Source organism: Scardinius erythrophthalmus, assembly GCF_964197995.2.
Source record: "Scardinius erythrophthalmus genome assembly, chromosome: 10".
Classification (NCBI taxonomy): domain Eukaryota; kingdom Metazoa; phylum Chordata; class Actinopteri; order Cypriniformes; family Leuciscidae; genus Scardinius; species Scardinius erythrophthalmus.
This window is the reverse complement of record NC_138230.1, coordinates 20102788-20124539: the sequence shown is the minus strand read 5'-3', so window position 1 is coordinate 20124539 and position 21752 is coordinate 20102788. Positions and strand designations below refer to the sequence as shown.

General features: G+C 44.0%; 1 protein-coding gene across 1 annotated transcript in view; it reads left to right on the top strand.

The window, feature by feature from the left end:
* Positions 1–555: 555 nt before the first annotated feature.
* Positions 556–21752, top strand: part of st3gal1l3 (ST3 beta-galactoside alpha-2,3-sialyltransferase 1, like 3) — a gene marked incomplete at both ends in the record, with an annotated part of 149949 nt that continues 128752 nt past the window's right edge. The window contains 2 exons of the mRNA XM_081376219.1: positions 556–798; positions 994–1184. Of these exons, the coding sequence (XP_081232345.1) occupies positions 556–798; positions 994–1184 (434 nt within the window). The remainder of the gene's footprint in view (positions 799–993; positions 1185–21752) is intronic.

The following is a 21752-nucleotide window of genomic DNA, read 5'->3' as shown; positions in this document are numbered from 1 at the left end:
TCAGTCACACTTGCGCACATGTCGACCATTAACTACCTTAACTTCAGGACTCATTGATGAGCTATAGTCTGTGCTGTTGGAAGAAAGATGAATGAATAAACAAAGACTTGATACGCATCAATCCTTCTGCTCTCTGCATCTGCACAGGTGGGTTGAAACTCAAAGCCTTATTTACATCAAGTAAATCAGAGAGTAGGGATTCTGCTAAAAAGCTGTTCAGCCTTATTACAAGATGGTTATTACAAGTAAAAGTCACTTTAATGAATGAAATGAATCTGACTGGTGTTTCAAGTTGATTAAATAATTAATGCTTGTTATATTTTAAATGTGGCTGTTGCTATTTTGTTACTATCTTGGTTTGTCCCCCCTTGTTTTTTTTTTTTTTTATACAAATTTAACTTAGATTTCCATTTAACCATGCCTGGGGCAGAGTTATTTGTGTAATTCAGATACTTTGATAAAAACAAAGAATATAATACAAACACTTTTTACTAAGTTTACTTTATTTTTACTAAAATACTTTTCTTGTTCAAGGGTTCAAGAGATGAGTAAAAGATGCTGTGCTTTGCCACCAAAAGAGCTCGATACATCACCTTAAGTGTGAGTGTAATCATCTGTCTATTTATAATCTCTCGACCTTCTGTACAAAGACATATCTCTGGAGCATGTGCATGTGGTCAGTGTGTGCTAGACCTCACTCATGACACCTGGTTCCAACAGCACTATGACCCCTACACCCAACCCTTACTGACTAAGAAAAACAGCAAACTCAGCAACGCCCTCTATTGGTGGTGGCAAGTAAGTGCCTCGCCCAAAATATCCACAATGTAGGATTATCTATGCAATATCATTATTGGCATTAATTTTAAATTACCTTGAAGAAGGAAATCTAGTGTATTGTACCACTGGAATCCATTGGATTATACTTGGTTTTTTTTTAGCAGAGAAGACAGCTCTGATAACCATGTATGTTCTTCCATAATTTTTTAACAGAAGCTGCAATATAAGAGTAGAGTGAACTACAAAGCAATAGCCGAGATGTTATTTGGCATCTTCCCAAATGAAGAAGATTACTCTGATGCTGGCCCAGGCCGCTGCAGAACCTGTGCTGTAGTGGGGAATTCTGGGAACCTCAAAGGATCCCACTATGGTGCTCTCATTGATGCCCATGATCTTGTTGTTAGGTGAGTGATTTAACTGCATTGAGTTAACAGTGTTAACTGCATGGTAGAGCCCGAAGCCATTTGTTTTGAGAATAATGGCTGGCTGATGAAGTTATTGGCTGGCTAGCCGGCTCAGCCAAAACCTAAATGGCTGCTGCAGCCGCCAAACTTTTCATAGCTGCAAATGGCTGAAGCCATGTTTTTTGGAATAAAATTGTATATCAGGCTAGGAATAATATATTTACAAATCCCTCTGTAAATGTCTTCATAATATAACTAGGTACTACTGAAGTGGAGATTTCGGACTTGGAGTATGAGAGAAAGGTCATTTTGAGAAAACGGGCTTTAAAGATTTATCATCAGCCAATGAAATCGCGCATTCAGTCTTTTTTACTTTCAAGATTGGTTGCTGATAAAAAAGGAAATTACCATATTTGGATCTGACAGCATTGTACAGGAGAGAGAGAGAGAGCTGCCTAACGATGCATGTGATGAGAGGGTGACGGAAGAGATCGCGGAGAAGTATGTTGATTAAGAACGCAAACTTTTGTTGAATGTATGAGAAATCTACAGACGCAAACAGACGAAGTGTAGTAAAATAAAGACCTACTGTGTATTTCGGACTTTTTTCACCACAAGTCTGAAAGAAGACATGTATTTGAAGACAAATTTCCAAAAATCTCAAAATTGACCAGTAAAAAAAAAAAACGATGTTTTTGCCTGCCGTGTCTCGGCTTAATATAAACACACACTGTTATCAGTATTATTATGGACAAAGTTTTGCACATTTCACTTCAATGTACACTGAAGCATGCGTCGTGAATTAGAAACGGTGGTTTGTTACTGCAGTAATATCACGTTCAGTGCTATAAATCTCTCCGTTCCAGAATATTTGGTTCATAACGTCAATCTTTGTTTCAGGTGTTTGTGCAACCGTGCCCTGAAGATTTAACAAAAGTCTGGGTAACGTTAGGCCTAAGTTAAAAAAAAAGTAAGTAGGAATTAGGAAAGTATGTGAGAAGTGAGATCAAAATTACCTTGCTTGCTTCTTTCCGCCATTTCACCTCAGTGCGAGAAAAAAATGCATCGCTTAGCCTATTCTGTACGGAAAACGAGCAATTTTAATTGGTCGTCAGTTCACTGTGAGTCTGTGTATCGTAGCAACGAGCACAAGACTGTGCTGTTATGAATCCAGTGGGAAAATATATCTTGTGTATTGTTTATATATTTCGTGTGTGTATGTCTCTATGTGATATAATTATTATTTGATGCAAATAATTCTAGCCGGCTCAGCCAAACTTTATCAGATGGCGGCTCAATTTGGCTTACGAAATTATTGGCTGGCGGCGGCTGAAATTCTAAATGGCGCAAATGGCGGCGCCTGGCGGCGGCTTCGGGGTCTACTGCATGGAGTCTCCATAAACTAGAATAATTATACCATATGTAGTCTTATTCGTCTTCTCTCTACATATAGATCATTCTATAAATAATGTTTACTCCTTAAAAAAAAATTATTCATTTTAAATTAATTTTTATTTTATATTTTATTAAATTATGTATTATTAGCATTGCAAGAGATGATGTATAGTACGTCAAGAACAAAAACAAAATCATAATAATGATTTCTTGGTCTGGGTGTTGTTGTATGCACTATGTATGAAGCATTTACGTTTTACTGTGGAGTGAGTGTCTCTTGGCAGTTCCAACTTTGCATAGAGCTATTTAAATATACTATTTGCACGAAATAGTACATTTAAATAGATGTTATGGGGTGTATGCTTCTAACATACAACATGTTTCCAAAACACTGAAGTTCTGCAATGATGAAATGCCTCTGAAAACAGAAACAGAGCATAGTTTGGTCTTGATAATGCAGACAAACTGCTGCCAATATCTGAAACTGGAATCCAGCCTCTGAAGGATTGTGGCTGTGATACAATTAGCAGATAAGCTTGAGAGTTGTAATAACAATGTCATAAGCCGCTTTTCCAATGTTGGGCCAGTGAGAGCCAGGGCTAACAACATGCCTTAGACCTCAAGCACTGAGGCCAAAATCAAATTGCGTTTCCACTGTCGGGGCAGTGTTGATACAAATAAACGCCTGTTCTTCTAATGTAACCGGTCCTACTCGACCCACACCAAGCGGGATTCGAACCAGGGTCTCCAGTGTGGAAGGCAGGCGGGCTAACAAAGACGTGAAAGACCACAGCTGCTAGCTCGCCTCTTGAGGCCAAGGGAGTGAGGTTTCCTCGCACAGCTCTTACTGGTCCAGCTCTGTTACACTCACCCCCCTAAACCTCACTCCCATCCAGGTCAATAGCACCAAATGTAACCTGTCCTACTCAAACCGCTCCGAGCAGGATTCGAAACCGTGGTCTCCGGTCTGGTAGGCGGGCATGCTAACAAGGACACTAAAGACCTCTTGAGACCAGGGGAGTGATGTTTATATTGCACTAGTGTCTTGAGTCCTCGCCTTATCCCTCACCGACCCTGACAATGACATGTTATGGAAGGAAGGTTTGCTGATAGAATTAGATCAGATTGGAATGGGTGGTAATGGTAGACTATATCATTGGATTAAAATAATAATAATAATAATAATAATAATAGAAAAAAGTATAAAAGTGATGATTAGAGAGTATATATCAGAAAAAGGTTTGATTTAGAATGGGACTCCACAGGGTAGTGCCATAAGTCCATTGTTAATTATTATTATGATTAATGACCTGTTTGCAACAATAGATATTAATATAGATATTGTTGTTTGCAGATGATGGAGCTCCTTGGTTTAGAGGAATGTGGATTATATTGTTAATAAAATTCAATCAGCTTTAAATAATATTGATAAATGGTCTTATAAATGGGGATTAAAATTCTCTATGGAGAAAACCAAATATATTTCCTTAACAAATAAAAAGATAAGTAGTGATTTAAATCAAAAAGTTTGTGACATGAAGTACACACATAAATAAGATGGAAGACAAATGTAAGGTTTTAAATGTAATGAGTTGTGTATCAGGTCTTGAATGGGGGGCCAATAGAATGTCAAATCCACTTGAAAAGGAAGCAACTGACATTGACATACTGGGGAAATTTATATGGTCAGAAGAATAATCATTAGAGAAAAAAATATATTAGAGGCAAGTTGAGAACATTAATAGTTTTGGCTGCATCACACTGAAGATTTAGTACAGGATATGAAATTAAATGAGTATAAAGTTATCTTAGCTGTAATATTACCACCAATACCTCTATGGATTTTACCACAACCAAATGTTGTTTTATTCCTATTGGAAGCAAGACATAAAGGGTCAAAATGCATTAGAGGCAGAGTTAACAAGGGAGTTTATGGACTAAGAACATTATATCCAGGTTTTTACAGATGCATCTAAAGATCCAGGGAAAAGTCAGGTGGGGGTTGCATACATCATACCAAGATTGAAAAATTATATCAGATCAAGTGTCAGTGTTTACGGGAGAATTACTAGCAATTTTGATAGTAAAATAAAATAAATTAAATGGGATTAAACAAAACTCGTATATGTTCAGATTCAAGCTTGGCCCTGTTAAGACTGGATGCTCAACAGTCTGAAACTAGATATATTGATGTAGATCCTTCAGATATTATATAATGCAGCAGACAAAATAAGTTTTTATGGGTTCCTGTGCATACTGGAGTATCAGGGAATAAGGAAACAGATAAATAACAAAACAAGAAATGACAAAGAAAAGTACAGATATGCAAATAATCTATAGTTGATCAGAACTTGAAGAGGAACTATGCAGTTTTTTTAGCTTAATATACCTTAACTGAACAGCTTCGAGTCATTGGAATGGTTTTATGACTTTTTTTGGGTTGAATAGTGGTCTTCTCGCACCCCCCTAGCGCCTGTGAGCGGAAAAACACCCTTGCAACTTTGCCGGCCTCAGCGTCAGGACGTATTGCGTGATATCAGGTAACGAGTTGCTTTACGGCACTGCACACATACACTATCTAAACATTTATATGCTAGCCTTCTGTGTATCATACTGTACATACCTCAGTGGACATGGCTTTGTCAGCTTCTTTGAAAACAAATGCACATGACCACAGGGAGAAGATGGGAGAGGGTAGAGTCGCCAAAGAGTTTTGACGACAGTGTTGTCAAATATCTATTCCGAAGCTGTAGGGGGAGCTCTATAGAGAAACCTGCGAGCAAAAAGCTAGAAAACAGCAAAGAAATTGCCAAAACTGCATAGCGCCGCTTTAAATCAATAATAAAAAAAGAAGCAATTTTATTGGGATAATGAACAAAAGGGCAGGTATCTACATTTAATACAACTATTAGGAGGAAGAAGAAGGAATTCAGGTGGGAGGAGGAAAGAAGATTGTATTATATCTAGACTCAGACTGGGACATACAGGCGTCACAATCCCAGTCACTTTACTATCACCTGTCACCCTCACACTACATTTCCCAGCATCCCTCCTGGTCCCCACCTGCACTAAGTCAGCCATCATCACATCTGCCACTGATTATCAACTCCTCAAGAGACACATACAGTGCTATGCATAAGTTTAGACACCCATACTAAAGTTGACTAAAAAGAGGAATAAAAAATCATCTTTTGGAAACTGAACTTAATGCCTTAATTTAAAAAATTAGGAAAAATCCAACCTTTAAGGACACCAATTTTCTTTGTGAATGAATAATGTATCGTAAATAAATAAATGTTCTTCCTTAAAATACAGGGTGCATAAGTTTGGACACCCCTATGTTAAATTCCCATAGAGGCAGGCAGATTTTTATTTTTAAGTATTTTTTTTTTTTTTTTAGTACAGGATATGAAATTAAATGAGTATAAAGTTATCTTAGCTGTAATATTACCACCAATACCTCTATGGATTTTACCACAACCAAATGTTGTTTTATTCCTATTGGAAGCAAGACATAAAGGGTCAAAATGCATTAGAGGCAGAGTTAACAAGGGAGTTTATGGACTAAGAACATTATATCCAGGTTTTTACAGATGCATCTAAAGATCCAGGGAAAAGTCAGGTGGGGGTTGCATACATCATACCAAGATTGAAAAATTATATCAGATCAAGTGTCAGTGTTTACGGGAGAATTACTAGCAATTTTGATAGTAAAATAAAATAAATTAAATGGGATTAAACAAAACTCGTATATGTTCAGATTCAAGCTTGGCCCTGTTAAGACTGGATGCTCAACAGTCTGAAACTAGACAAGATATATTGATGTAGATCCTTCAGATATTATATAATGCAGCAGACAAAATAAGTTTTTATGGGTTCCTGTGCATACTGGAGTATCAGGGAATAAGGAAACAGATAAATAACAAAACAAGAAATGACAAAGAAAAGTACAGATATGCAAATAATCTATAGTTGATCAGAACTTGAAGAGGAACTATGCAGTTTTTTTAGCTTAATATACCTTAACTGAACAGCTTCGAGTCATTGGAATGGTTTTATGACTTTTTTTGGGTTGAATAGTGGTCTTCTCGCACCCCCCTAGCGCCTGTGAGCGGAAAAACACCCTTGCAACTTTGCCGGCCTCAGCGTCAGGACGTATTGCGTGATATCAGGTAACGAGTTGCTTTACGGCACTGCACACATACACTATCTAAACATTTATATGCTAGCCTTCTGTGTATCATACATACCTCAGTGGACATGGCTTTGTCAGCTTCTTTGAAAACAAATGCACATGACCACAGGGAGAAGATGGGAGAGGGTAGAGTCGCCAAAGAGTTTTGACGACAGTGTTGTCAAATATCTATTCCGAAGCTGTAGGGGGAGCTCTATAGAGAAACCTGCGAGCAAAAAGCTAGAAAACAGCAAAGAAATTGCCAAAACTGCATAGCGCCGCTTTAAATCAATAATAAAAAAAGAAGCAATTTTATTGGGATAATGAAAAAAAAGGGCAGGTATCTACATTTAATACAACTATTAGGAGGAAGAAGAAGGAATTCAGGTGGGAGGAGGAAAGAAGATTGTATTATATCTAGACTCAGACTGGGACATACAGGCGTCACAATCCCAGTCACTTTACTATCACCTGTCACCCTCACACTACATTTCCCAGCATCCCTCCTGGTCCCCACCTGCACTAAGTCAGCCATCATCACATCTGCCACTGATTATCAACTCCTCAAGAGACACATACAGTGCTATGCATAAGTTTAGACACCCATACTAAAGTTGACTAAAAAGAGGAATAAAAAATCATCTTTTGGAAACTGAACTTAATGCCTTAATTTAAAAAATTAGGAAAAATCCAACCTTTAAGGACACCAATTTTCTTTGTGAATGAATAATGTATCGTAAATAAATAAATGTTCTTCCTTAAAATACAGGGTGCATAAGTTTGGACACCCCTATGTTAAATTCCCATAGAGGCAGGCAGATTTTTATTTTTAAGTTTTTTTTTTTTTTTTTTTTTTTTTTTAGGATACTATGCATCCTGATAAAGTTCCCTTGGCCTTTGGAATTAAAATAGCCCCACATCATCACATAGCCTTCACCATACCTAGAGATTGGCATGGTTTTATTTCAGTTAGCCTAATAGCTAGTTTGATTTGCATTGAGAGATGATCTTATGGAAAGTACCCCATGCCAATCTCTAGGTATGGTGAAGGCTATGTGATGATGTGGGGCTATTTTAATTCCAAAGGCCAAGGGAACTTTATCAGGATGCATAGTATCCTAAAAAAATAATAAAAAAAAATACTTAAAAATAAAAATCTGCCTGCCTCTATGGGAATTTAACATAGGGCTGTCCAAACTTATGCACCCTGTATTTTAAGGAAGAACATTTATTTATTTACGATACATTATTCATTCACAAAGAAAATTGGTGTCCTTAAAGGTTGGATTTTTCCTAATTTTTTAAATTAAGGCATTAAGTTCAATTTCCAAAAGATGATTTTTTATTCCTCTTTTTAGTCAACTTTAGCATGGGTGTCTAAACTTATGCATAGCACTGTATAAGCAGCCACTCTCCACTTCATCCATATCTACTCTCGTTGTTTCCTTCGGAGTTATGCTGGGGCCACACCACAAAATATTCAGTCCAATTTCTCCCCTTCTGACAATCCTAAGTAAAGTCCCAATTATCTTGATGTTTCTATTATTTTATCAGATTTTCCTGTGGTATGAGGTGTGTTAAGAGTGACCGAACCTGCCCGGAAGAACATTGGAGCCACCCGATCGCAAATTGTAAATATTCAACATGTTTACCAACCGAAATTTACCAAATAATCCACAGTGAAATACACTGAATACAAACAAATAATGCACTGCTGAGACATTCACATTGTTGGGGAAAAAAAAAAACACTATCCTAGCATTAGGATTGTTTGGAAGGTAATGGTATTGATCCTGTATCGATCTTTTCTCGTTCTCATGTCACTGTTCACTAACGCTCGTTTGCTGGCCTTGGTTTCAATAAAAGCAGTTTTTGGAATAACAAGAAAGTTTTGAGCTTTGAAACTTACAGGGTATTTTTATAGTATGACGAACTCCTAACTGTCAAAGGATCAAGGAACATTTGAATTCTCATTCTATTACCCCTTTAAGGCTGTATCAACATATAAAGCAACACCTCCTCCTTTTTTATCATAATCATAAACAAATTGTATCCAACTCTACATCTTGTACTTTCTCGTTATCAAGCCAAGTTTCTGACTCAGCAATTACATTAAATTTGTTAAACTGGCACAATTTCATCGTTACTAGCTTAGTCACCATCCAACACTACATTTCCCATCATCCCTCCTTCTGCTTACCTGCATGGAATCACCAGGCTCCACCCTCACTCAGTCACACCGATCGCCATCACCTGAATATTAATCACCACCAGCTGTCACCCATCACCGCAGCACCAGTTAAAATGACTTGCCACACACACATGCTGCATCTCAATTCGCCTACTTATACTACGCCTGTTGTGTCATGTACTGTAATTCCTAAAGCTACCTCTAGAGACGCTGTGTTGTAAGAAGAAGAAGAAGTGGGTGAAAGAAAGAGAAGAAGGAGAAGAAGAAGTGTGCTTAGTGTTAAACATGTGAAGTTACTGTTCAGAATAAAATACGAGATCTTTGAAGATATACGGTGTCGTGCTTACTACTCACACAAGATCTAACAAATTGGCGACGAGGATACTAAGTTTTGCTTAACGTTACTGACTTATCAACCATGTCTTTGCATGTCTCTGCACCGTCAATGTTCCTGGCCTGCCCGGGAGAGCCTACCATGCCATTTGGCATGTGGTTGCGCATGTTCAATAACTATTTGATGGTAATCAACACAGTGGGCGCTGCATGGCCTGAAGCTCGGAGGAGGGCTACATTACTTCACTGTTTAGGCGCAGAGGGTCAACGGATCTTTTACGCACTGAAAGACATTACAGAAAGCAACTACCCTTGCAACACAATTAGAAGCTGCGGCTGAGCACACAAATAGAATGACGGCCGACAGAGATGCTCCAGTGCGAGCCGTACAAGTCAAGCCACATCATGAGAGAGGGAAACCCCCTTCACGTCCGACTGCTGTCCCCGCTTCTTCGACCAGTAAGTCATGTTTCAGATGCGTTTCAGACAAACACCTAGCTAACTCAGCACAGTGCCCAGCTGCAAAGGTGTTTTGTAAATTATGCAACAAGAAGGGACATTTTGCTTGTGTGTGCCGTTCAGCCCCAGCGAGTGATGTGCAAGTGCATGATGTCACAGTGCTGTATCTAGAGAACTCTGCCGAAGTACCAAAGAAACTACATTGCGAAGTGACTGTCAATACTCCTGCTTCACCTGGCACCACAGTACAATTCGTTGTGGATACAGGTTCTTCTGTGTCTATATTGCCTCTTCACATTTATAAACACCACTTCAGTGTCACACAATTATCAACACCTGCCATCCATCTGGTGACTTATACACAGTAATACATACCTGTACTCGGATGCCTGCAAGCACAAGCGTGTGTATCAAGTGCATCAGCTGCTGCCACGTTCTTTGTTGTGGATAATGGGACTGCTTTGTTAGGCATGGACTTCTGATTTCTGCCATAAAACTTCAAACAAAGGGTGATAATGTCTGCTTCTCGGTCATGGCCACCAATACCACATCCCTGACAGATACTGAAAAAGGATGTGTAAAGAACTTTGTCCACAAGGCAAAAATTTACCCCACAGTAAAACCTGTGCGTCAGAAATTGCGATGCTTACCTTTTGCAGTCCGAGCATCTGTTTCAGCTGAATTAGATTGTCTGCTAAAAGCAAGCGTCATCGAACGTGTGGATGCTTCAGCCTGGGTGTCCCCCATTGTTGTTACTGGGAAGAAAACAGGTGGGATACGAATGTGTGCCGACTTAAAGGGTAACTAAACCCTAAACCAACTTTTTTTAGTTAATGATCTGTAAGAATGGGGCTTTATTAGTGCTGTTCATTGATTCGAGTAACTTTTTTGACATTTGGGTATAAAGTGTTTTAATTCTACAATATATGGTGTAAAAACATCTGAGTGCTGCCCTCTTAAGGTTGAACGGTGAGGTTGACGTAAGGTTGACGTAAGCAGGTTCCAGCTCACCATGCCCCTGGTACGAGCTCACCACGCCTTTGGTACGAGCTAGCGTATATTTATCTGTATTGTACAGTGGGCAGGAGGGTACTTAGGTGTATCTGCTGGACTGCATAGCTTTCCAGCAGACTTGGAAATTAGGCGCTAGTGTTTGCATGCACTTGGCCTGGAAGACCGTGAGTGTGAAACCTGCATTTTACGCGGGATTGCTTCTCCAACGCAATAGAGGTGGACATGGGCTTCTCCACACAGCTCGCGCTGAAAAGCGACGAATTGCCAAACGCTGCTCCTCCTGCATGGACTCCACCACCGCAGCGGCGTCTTGATGTGAGTGATCATATATATTTTAATCACGATTTATGGTTAGGCTAAAGTTAATCCTCTGGGGTCGACAAACGCGTCGGCGCATTTTTCTAGATTTTTTCACATAGCGGCAAAATATGAAAATGCCTATAGAGAGCGTGCGCTATTGACATCAACTCGATAAAACTCATCAGATGCATGTACTTTACGTCGTCTTGCGACCCTGTGAGCAAACTCTCCATTTTAGAGAGTCTGACAGCAGGTCTCAGGTGCACGCCCCCCCGCTCACTGTTCGTCCCCTCTATCTCCGCTGGGGTCTGCCCACTTTTCTAGCATTTTTCAAATATTGCCAGTGGGTGGAGTCAGGCTCTGACCAGGGGTTTAGTTACCCTTTAAGTGAAGTTAACAAAGCCGTCATTATTGACTGTTAACCATTACCACACATTGATGAAATTCTTACCAGCCTTAGGGGTGCTACAGTATTTTCTACTATTGATCTGGCTAATGCATACTATCAGCTTCCCCTGCATGAGGAGTGTAGAGATATTACAGCTTTTATCACTCATGACGGCCTGTTCAGATTTTGCAGGGTTCCCTATGGCCTGGCGTCGGCACCCTCCACTTTCCAAAAGATGATGGCCACCATCCTGGAGGGAGTAGCAGGTTTAAAAAATTATCTGGATGATGTTATTGTGTATGGAGAAACAGAAATTGAAAGAGTCTGGGCTGGTGTTAAATGATAAAAAATGCAATTTCAAACAGACTTCACTGCGGTTTCTGGGCCATGTAATCATGGAATCCTACCTGATCGAGAGCATCTGGATGCTGTCTGTGAAGCTCCGCCTCCATCTAATGCAGCGTCTCTGCAATCCTTTCTAGGATTACTGTCCTGGTACTCAAAATTCCTTCCTGGGTTTGCGACAGTTGTTGCCACAATGCGTGAGTGCGCTAAAGAAAAAGGACAATTTTCTTGGACGCCTGCTGCTCAAAGCAGTTTTGAGAACATTAAACAGATGCTTGTGTCCAGTCCATAAATGTCCCTTGCCATTTATGACCCCACAGTTCATTCAGTCATTTCAACGGATGCCAGTGACTACAGGTTGGGTGCAGTGTTCGCCCAAGTGCAATCAAACGAAACAGAAAAACCAGTGGCTTTCGCTTCCCGCACACTCACTGATGCTGAAAAAAATAGCCATCGCTTTACACTTTACACTTCACACAGATCACCAGGCACTCCCCACCTTACTGACTACAAAAGGCATGGGGAGAGCCGGAATGCGGATTGCTCGTTGGGCAGCACGTCTGCTTTGTTTTGATTATGACGTTGTCTATCGGCCGGGTTCCCAGAACCACATAGCAGACTGCTTGTCTCGTACCGGCATCTGCTGACTCCTCTGCTGATTTAGAGCCTGAAATAGTTGCATTCATTTTCCTCAACATTATGTTCTCTTTCAGTGACTGATTTTGAAACTGCCTGTGCCTGTTGTCCTGAACTGGAAATGCTGCGAAAGCAAATTACACATGACTGGCCACCCTCCATCAAAGTGGTGAGTCAGGACATGATTCCATACTTCAGAGTGAGAGATGAACTTGCAGTGAAAGATGCTTTCATTTTCAGAGGAACAAGATTGTTAGTTCCTGTAGCCCCTACGACACGCTTTGATTTCCTTGGCACACGAGTCTCACCAGGGAGTAGTCCGCACAAAACAGAGGTTGCGGGATCTTTACTGGTGGCCGAAGATGGACTCTCAGGTCCAGTCAACTATCGCTATATGCATTCCCTGCCAGTCCAACGACAAATCTGCTGTGACGCATCCAGCACCTCTGCAGCCAATTCAGTTTCCTGAGGGTCCGTGGAAAAAACTGGATCTGGATATAGTCGGACCATTTGAAACAGCCACCCCTGGTTGCAGATATGCTATAACGCTCACAGACTATCATTCCAAGTGGCCTGAGCTTGCATTTGCTAGCACTGCAACTACTGAGGATGTTATCAAATTTCTGAGTATGGTTTTTAGTCTTCATGGCAACCCAGAGTGTATCATCATGGACAATGGTACACAGTTCACCTTAGCTGTCTTTTCGAGTTTTTGAAGGAACGAGAGTTTTGCTGAGTTTTTGAAGGAACGAGATATAAAACACATCCGTATATCTTTGTACTATCCAGCATCTAATGGTGCTGTTGAAAGATTTCACCGTGCACTGAAAGGTTGCATCCAGACAGCCATTCAACACTCACAAACATGGAACAGAGCTGTGAGCATGGAACAGTGGCTCAGGTGTACAAACCCTCATGCTACTACGGGTGTGTCACCATACGAGTTCTTATATGGGAGGAAGATGCGAACCAAGCTTAACATCCTGCATTTACAATGGGAGGACAAATGTGATCTTGCTGCTGTCCGTGAAAATGTGAAAAAGAAACAGGACAAAATTAAATTATACACTGATCTCAAATGCAGTGCTTGCAATCCTCTCTTTGGTGTGGGAGTGAGAGTGAGAATAAGGCTTCCTCGTGCAACCCCAAAAGGTCATCCTAGATGTTCTGCTCCTGTAAGAGTAGAGAAGAGAGTGGGACCCAACACATTCCTGCTCAGTGATGGGAAAATGTGGAATGCTGCTCACCTGGCATACTCGACTGGATTGGCTGACTGTGAGAGAGAGGTTATAGGGCAACATATGTCACTTTGAGTGATTTATTGCCCTTAAGCCCCGCCCCCTTTTTGACCGTGGGAACTTTCCCACGCTTGCCCCGCCCCTTTTCCAGCAGGGGATTTTTCCCCACGCTTGCTCCGCCCCTTTTGACCGGTGGCTTTTTTTCCCACGCTTCCTCCTCCCGTATGGGCGTGAACAGAACCAGGGAAATATTATAAGATAAATTATATATTAAATTATATATTTAATAGTATAAAACGTTTTATAAAAGTTAAAATACACATATCTTTAGTGTTCTCACACATTTGTAAAATGTTAAAATGTCGATGAAAAAGTTTAAATTGCATTATCTTAAAGCTATCAAAATTTATTAGTATTAAGACATTAAACAAATATTAAAACATATCATATGTATAAACACATACGTACATTTAAAAAACTGACTTTGTTGAAAGAAGAACAAAAGTTTTTTATCCGTCTCCAAAGGCTTAGAGCTTTTAACTCCAAAATCCGAAAAAGCGAATAGTTCTATTTTCTAACATACATTTAAAGAAAAAGCTGTACTTTCACAATTACATTGTGTTTAAAGGTGTATAAAACATTGTTTAAAGTTTAAATTATATTTTCTTAAAGATATCAAAATGTGTTAGTATTAAAACATCTAAAACAACATTTTATGTTAAAACATAAACCGTGGGAAATTTTCCCACGATCCACATTAAAACATCTAAAACAACATGTATTAAAATTATACCGAGCAAATAGTTCTATTTTCTAATACATTTGAAGAAAAGTTGTACATTCACAATTACATAGTGTTTAAAGGTGTATAAAACATTGTTTAAAGTTTAAATTATATTTTCTTAAAGATATCTAAATGTGTTAGTATTAAAACATCTAAAACAACATTTTATGTTAAAACATAAATGTTAAAACATTGAAAATCAATGTTCAGTCATTTACAGAAGAGTATAACAAGTTAAGAGTTTTTCATTACAAAAAGATAATTTTTAAAAATGTTGAACCATAATCATTTAACTTTCACACATTATTTATAAAACGTTACATTTTACATAGTATCTTTAAAAGTGTATATTTTCTTAAAGATGTAAAAAATGTGTTAGCATTAAAACGTCTAAAACAACATTTTAAAGATGTTAAACATTAATGAAATAAGTTAAAATTGCATTTTTCTCTAAAAGAGTTATTAAAAATGAGTTAGCGTTATTTTAAGATGTTAAAAATCAATAATTTACAGAAAAGTAAATGTATCCATCCGCACAGTATTTGTAAAACTGTTACATAAAACACAAACTAGTTTAAAAACATTGTTAAAAAGCAATATTCAGCTCCGGACCGTGGGAATTTCCCATGGTCCCCTTCCCTACAAACATCCCCACCCCTCCCCACTTCTGTATTGTTTAACAGATAACATTATGACAATGTATATTAAAACTTTTTTAAGAAATGTACAATAAAGACATAATCAGAGATGAGATCAGTGTTTTTTATTTATTAAAGAAGACAGATGTAATTTCATTTCATCCATGTGTCCATCACTTTTAAAACATTAATGAAATAAGTTAAAATAGCATTTTTCTCTAAAAGAGTTATTAAAAATGAGTTAGCGTTATTTTAAGATGTTAAAAATCAATAATTTACAAGAAAAGTAAGTGCATCCATCCATACAGTATTTGTAAAACTGTTACATAAAACACAAACTAGTTTAAAAACATAGTTAAAAAGTCTTACGCTTTTTACATACCATTTGTTGAATGAGAACCAAAAAACGTCTCGGTTACGGATGTAACCCTAGTTCCCTGAGTAGGGAACGGAGACGTTACGTCGGATGACGACGAATGGGGTTTCGCTTAGAAATCCTATCATCTTCGAGTATATAAAACGAGCCAATGGCAATGAAATGCCATGGGTCTGCAGAATTTGCATAGCGTAACTCCGCCCCACCCTGGGGGTATATAAGGAAGTGCGCTGGCAACATGCAGATATGTCTTCGCTGAGGAGCCGAGACTGAACTCAGGCGTTCCAGCGTTCCAGCGGAAGTGGCAGGGAGACGTAACGTCTCCGTTTCCTACTCAGGGAACGAGGGTTACATCCGTAACCGAGACGTTCCCTTTCGTTGTCACTCCGAGTTACGTCGGATGACGACGAATGGGGTTCCCAGTGTAATCACGCCACCTCTCGACTGTCTTCCAGTGCCCTGCGTAAGTCTGAGCTCCCTGTCGTGAGACTAGCACAGACGAAGGAGTCCTACTTAACACAGGAATACCAAGGTACACTGGGAAGCATATCCAGTGGAAATATGCAATCAAGCCCAACCCGAAGGGGGGGACTTGGAATACACATATGACCCCGAAGGGCTGCATACGGAATAACACTGGGGTGTCCAGCCGCAGGTGGAATATTTCAACCCCAGGGGTGGCAAGGTGGCTTGCCAAGGGAAAGACACATGCTCAAAGAGGCTTACAGTGGAATACACATGTGGGGGTCGCCCGGAGGGGAACCATGCACATGGAGGCACCTAGCCAAGCGCGAAAGCTGCCGGTGGCATAACTCTGGCGTTGACGTCGTCAGTGCTGGAGGAGACTCAGGGCTTATCAGGCTCACCTGAGGAAAATATCGCACGTATCCCGTCCGTGGAGAGGAATGGCGAGCAAGCGAAGACACCTGAGCAGAATCTCTTACCGGCTAGTTGAAGCGAGTACATGAGAAGAAACTGGCTCCACTCGGAGATTATAGAATCTCGCGAATGTGTTAGGTGTCGCCCAGCCTGCAGCTCTGCAGATGTCTGTTAGCGAGGCGCCATGCGCTAGAGCCCAAGAGGATGCCACACTCCGGGTGGAGTGGGCCGTCACACCAAGGGGGCATGGTCGACCTTGCTGCTGGTATGCCAAAGCAATGGCGTCCACTATCCAGTGAGACAACCTTTGCTTGGAGAGAGCCTTTCCCTTTAGCTTCCCACCATGACAGACAAAGAGCTGGTCTGAGGTCCTGAAACACTGCGTTCTGTCTACGTAAGCTCGGAGTGCGCGTACTGGACAGAGCAGTGCCAAGGCTGGGTCTGCCTCCTCCAAAGGCAGCGCTTGCAGGTTCACCACCTGGTCTCGAAAGGGTGTGGTGGGAACCTTGGGCACATATCCGGGCCGGGGTCTCAGGATCACGTGAGAGTTAGCCGGTCCGAATTCCAGGCACGCTTCGTCAACCGAAAATGCCTGCAGATCCCCTACCCTCTTGATGGAGGCCAATGCAACCAGGAGCGCTGTCTTCATTGACAGGAACTTAAGCTCCACTGATTGCAGAGGCTCAAAGGGAGCACTCTGCAGGGCAGTTAAAACCACTGAGAGGTCCCAAGAGGGTACGAGGGGAGGACGAGGAGGATTCAGTCTCCTGGCTCCCCTCAGGAACCTGACGATCAGGTCGTGCTTTCCTAAGGACTTACCATCAACTGCGTCATGATGTGCGGCAATGGCGGCAACATACACTTTCAGGGTGGAGGGAGAAGGCCTACGCTCCAACCCTTCTTGCAGGAAGGAATGCACGACACTGATGGGGCATTTCGTGGGTTCTAGATTTTTAGAAGAACACCAGTTGACGAAGAGGTTCCACTTCAACACATAGGCATGTCTCGTGGACAATGCTCTAGCGGAAGTGATGGTAGCCACCACCGCTGGTGGTAGGGTACTCAAACCTGCCTCATCCCGTCCAGGAGCCACACGTGGAGGTTCCAAAGATCGGGACGAGGGTGCCATAAGGTGCCCCGTCCCTGAGAAAGCAGGTCCTTCCTCAGAGGAATTGGCCAGGGAGGTGCTGTCGCGAGGAGTACTAGTTCTGAGAACCAGGTGCGGTTGGGCCAATACGGGGCAACCAAAATTACCTGCTCCTCGTCCTCCCTGATCTTGCGCAAGGTCTGCGCAAGAAGGCTCACTGGGGGAAACGCATACTTGCGGAGGCCCCGCGGCCAGCTGTGCGCCAGTGCATCCGTGCCGAGCGTGCCCTCGGTCAGGGAATAATACAGGTCGCAGTGGGACGAGTCGTAGAAGGCAAACAGGTCTACCTGTGCGTCCCCCAACTGATCCCAAATTAGCTGAACCGTCTGGTGATGGAGTCGCCAATCTCCAGCGAGAGGCCGAAGCCGAGACAGCTCGTCGGCCGCCTGGTTCAGGTGTCCCGGTATATAAATGGCACGAAGCGACCTCAGATGCTTCTGACTCCATATGAGGAGGTGGCGGGCGAGTTGTGACATATGGCGGGAGCGCAGACCACCTTGACGGTTGATGTACGCTACAGTCGCGGTATTGTCCGATCGGACCAGTACGTGTTGACCCCTGAGCAACGCATGGAAGCGTTGCAGGGCAAGACGTACAGCCAACAACTCGAGGCAATTGACATGCCAAAGGCGCTGGGGTCCTGTCCAGGAGCCCGCAGCAGCATGTCCATTGCACATGGCGCCCCAGCCCGTGGTGGAGGCATCTGTTGTCACAACAACATGCCTGGACACTCGTTCCAAGGGCACTCCGGCCCGAAGAAAACTGAGGTTCGACCACGGGGTGAAGGTCTGACGGCAGGTCGGAGTCACTGGAACTCGGAGCGTGCCGTGGTGCCATGCCCACCTCGGGACTCGATCGCGAAGCCAAAGCTGAAGTGGTCTCATATGAAGCAACCCGAGCGGCATGACAGCCGCTGCAGATGCCATATGCCCCAGGAGCCTCTGAAATAGTTTCAGTGGGACCACACTCTTGCCCTCGAACTGACGAAGGCAAGTCAGCAGTGATTGCGCGCGCTCGCTCGTAAGCTGCGCGCACATGGCGACGGAGTCGATCTCCATACCGAGAAAAGAGATCCTCTGCACGGGGTAGAGTTTGCTCTTCTCCCAGTTGACCCGAAGGCCCAGACGAGCTAGGTGCCGGAGCACAAGGTCCCTGTGTTCGCAAACCTGGTCTCGAGAGTGAGCTAGGATCAGCCAGTCGTCGAGATAGTTCAGGATGCGAACCCCGTGTTCCCGAAGGGGAACAAGGGCTGCCTCGACGACCTTCGTAAAGACGCGAGGAGACAGGGCTAGCCCGAAAGGGAGAACCGCGTACTGGTATGCCTGCCCCTCGAAAGCAAACCGTAGAAACGGTCTGTGTCGAGGAAGAATGGAGACATGAAAGTAGGCGTCCTTCAGGTCGATCGCTGCAAACCAATCCTGCGGCCGTATACACTCGAAAATGCGCTTGGCCGTGAGCATCTTGAACGGCATCCTGTGAAGGGAGCGGTTCAAGACGCGCAAGTCGAGGATTGGCCGTAACCCACCGGATTTCTTCGGTACATTGATGTAAGGGCTGTAAAAGCCAGACCTCATTTCGGCTGGAGGGACAGTCTCGATCGCACCCTTCACCAGTAAGGTAGCGACCTCCGCTCTCATAACCGGGGCATTGCCACCGACCATAGTGAAGCGGAGACCGCGCGAACTGAATCGCGTAGCTGAGCCTGATGGTCCTCGCGACCCAGCGGGACAGCCTGGGAAGCTCTAACCAGGCTTCCAGGAACTGTACCAGCGGGGTCATACGGACCACAGACGTACCCTTGGTGGTGCAGCGAGGCGGAATGACCGGCCCAGGCGTGGGTGGCATAGCGGCCCGGTGCGGGGGCACGGTCATTAGCCGCGTCCTGCCAGAGGAGGCCAGGGGAGGACCAGCGTCCCACTGGGGCGTGCTCTGGCAGGGAGCTGGCGACAGAGGGGGACGAGAGTGGCGAGGCTCGTGAGCGGCGCGCACTGTCATCCGGACACTCTGTGTGCTCAGAGATGGGGGAGTGAGTTCTTTCTTTGACCACAAAAGGGTGCTGGAGCGGGGGAAGGAGCGGCCCTGCTACCGGCTCCTGGGAAGAACTCAACGCCATCTCTGAGCAGCCCGTCTCAGGAGCGCCGCTTGGCCTGGCGTTTAGCGGGGCATGGGGCGGGAGAGGGCTGTGGCGGGAGGGGGCCGTGCGGGAGGGGCGGGAGCCGTAGAAGGGCGCCCTTGGCGGCGAGCAGACTGAGGCACCTGTGCCGACGGCTGGGTGGAGGCAGCAGCTGGCCGTCGGGGCAGGACATGTCTGAGAGCCTCAGTCTGCTTCTGGGCGGTCGAGAACTGCTGGGCAAAGTCCTCAACCGCACCGCCGAAGAGGCCAGCCTGGGATATGGGAGTGTCGAGGAACCGGGTCCGCTCGGCCTCACGCATATCGGCCAGGTTGAGCCACAGATGTCTCTCCTGGACCACGCAAGTGGACATCACCTGACCCAGGGAGCGTGCGGTCACCTTCGTCGCTCGGAGAGCAAGGTCGGTGGCGGCACGCAGCTCATCAAAGAGCGCTGGGTCAGTCCTCCCCTCGTGCATGTCACGCAACATCTGGGCCTGGTAGACCTGGAGTGTCGCCATGGCATGCAGTGAGGAGACCAACAGCCCCGCAGCTCTATAGGCCTTCGCCACAAGCGTGGAAGAGAACCTACAGGCTTTGGAGGGGTGCTTTGGGTCACCACGGGAAGAAGCACTCTGAGGACACAGCTGCATCGCAACAGAGCGTTCAACCTGGGGAACCCCAGTGTACCCTTTGGCGGCCGCCTGATCGAGAGGAGGCAGGTCGGAGGAGGTCGCCGAGCGATCACGAGAAGACAATGGTGCCTTCCAGGACCTCGTGACCTCCTCATGCACGTCCGGGAAGAAAGGCATTGGGGACGCGCGCTGACGGGGATCAGCGGCGGCACCCAAAAACCAATCGTCCAGCCGCGAGCGCACCGGACCAGGTGGCGGGGACCACTCAAGCCCAATGGCCGCGGCTGCCCGGGAAAGCATGGCAGTCATCTCGGGATCAGACTCGGGCAATGCTGGCACACCCGAAGGTGGCAGCACAGCCGAATCCTCACTTCCCAAGGACTCTTGCCCACCCTGCGATGCAGCGATCGACATTGAATCTTCCTCTGGAGCGCCAAATGAGATCCGCGGCAAGTCAGAGGACTGTACTGCGGGCTCATTTGGACCACTCGCGGGTTGCACGGCACTAGAGGACGGTGTGGAGCGTGGAATAGTCGGCGCTTTGTCCCACACCGTAACCCTCAGGTCACCCTGACCGCCAGCCGAAGTACTAGCTCTCGCGGAGCCCGTAGATCGGGGTGCGGATGAGGGGACTCTACCATGAAGGTCATTGAGTCTCGACCGTAACCGTGCGATGGGCATGTTCCCACAATGGGAACATGACTCATCCACAAACACTGCCTTAGCGTGCTCTAAGCCCAGACACACAAGACAGCGATTGTGCCCATCAGAGTCAGAAACAAATAGACCGCAACCAGAAGTGCACGGGCGAGGCATCTTTAAAAAGACGTGCCGCGTGCAAGCTCTTTTAGAAAGGAGATTTCTCCACAAATGCTGAAGCGACCAGGGAGAGAACACACAAACACTGGCAAATCACTGCACAGATAAGCAGGGAATGTGCACTCGCTGGAACTCGCTGTCACACCAACACTTGGAGAGAGGCTCGTCTCGAAGAGAAATGAAGAGATGAATCTCAGGATTGGCTGTGGAGTGAAGTACATCAACTTGGCTCCGAAGCGAAAACATATCTGCATGTTGCCAGCGCACTTCCTTATATACCCCCAGGGTGGGGCAGAGTTACGCTATGCAAATTCCGCAGACCCATGGCATTTCATTGCCATTGGCTCGTTTTATATACTCGAAGATGATAGGATTTCTAAGCGAAACCCCATTCGTCGTCATCCGACGTAACTCGGAGTGACAACGAAAGGGAACTCTTATTATCTCCAAAGGTATATTCCACATGAAATGTATATCCAAAAGGTATATCCAAGACCAAAGGTTTATCCAACAACAAGGATATATCCATGACCAGAGGTATATCCAAAATGTATATCCAAAAGGTATATCCAAGACCAAAGGTTTATCCAACATTAACCCCCTGAGGTCGACGGTATCGCCGGCGATACCAGCTCGCTTTTTTTCAGTTCAGTTCAAAAGAAATTAATTTTGCTCTGTGGACTTTGATATTACAAGCAAGTTTCATA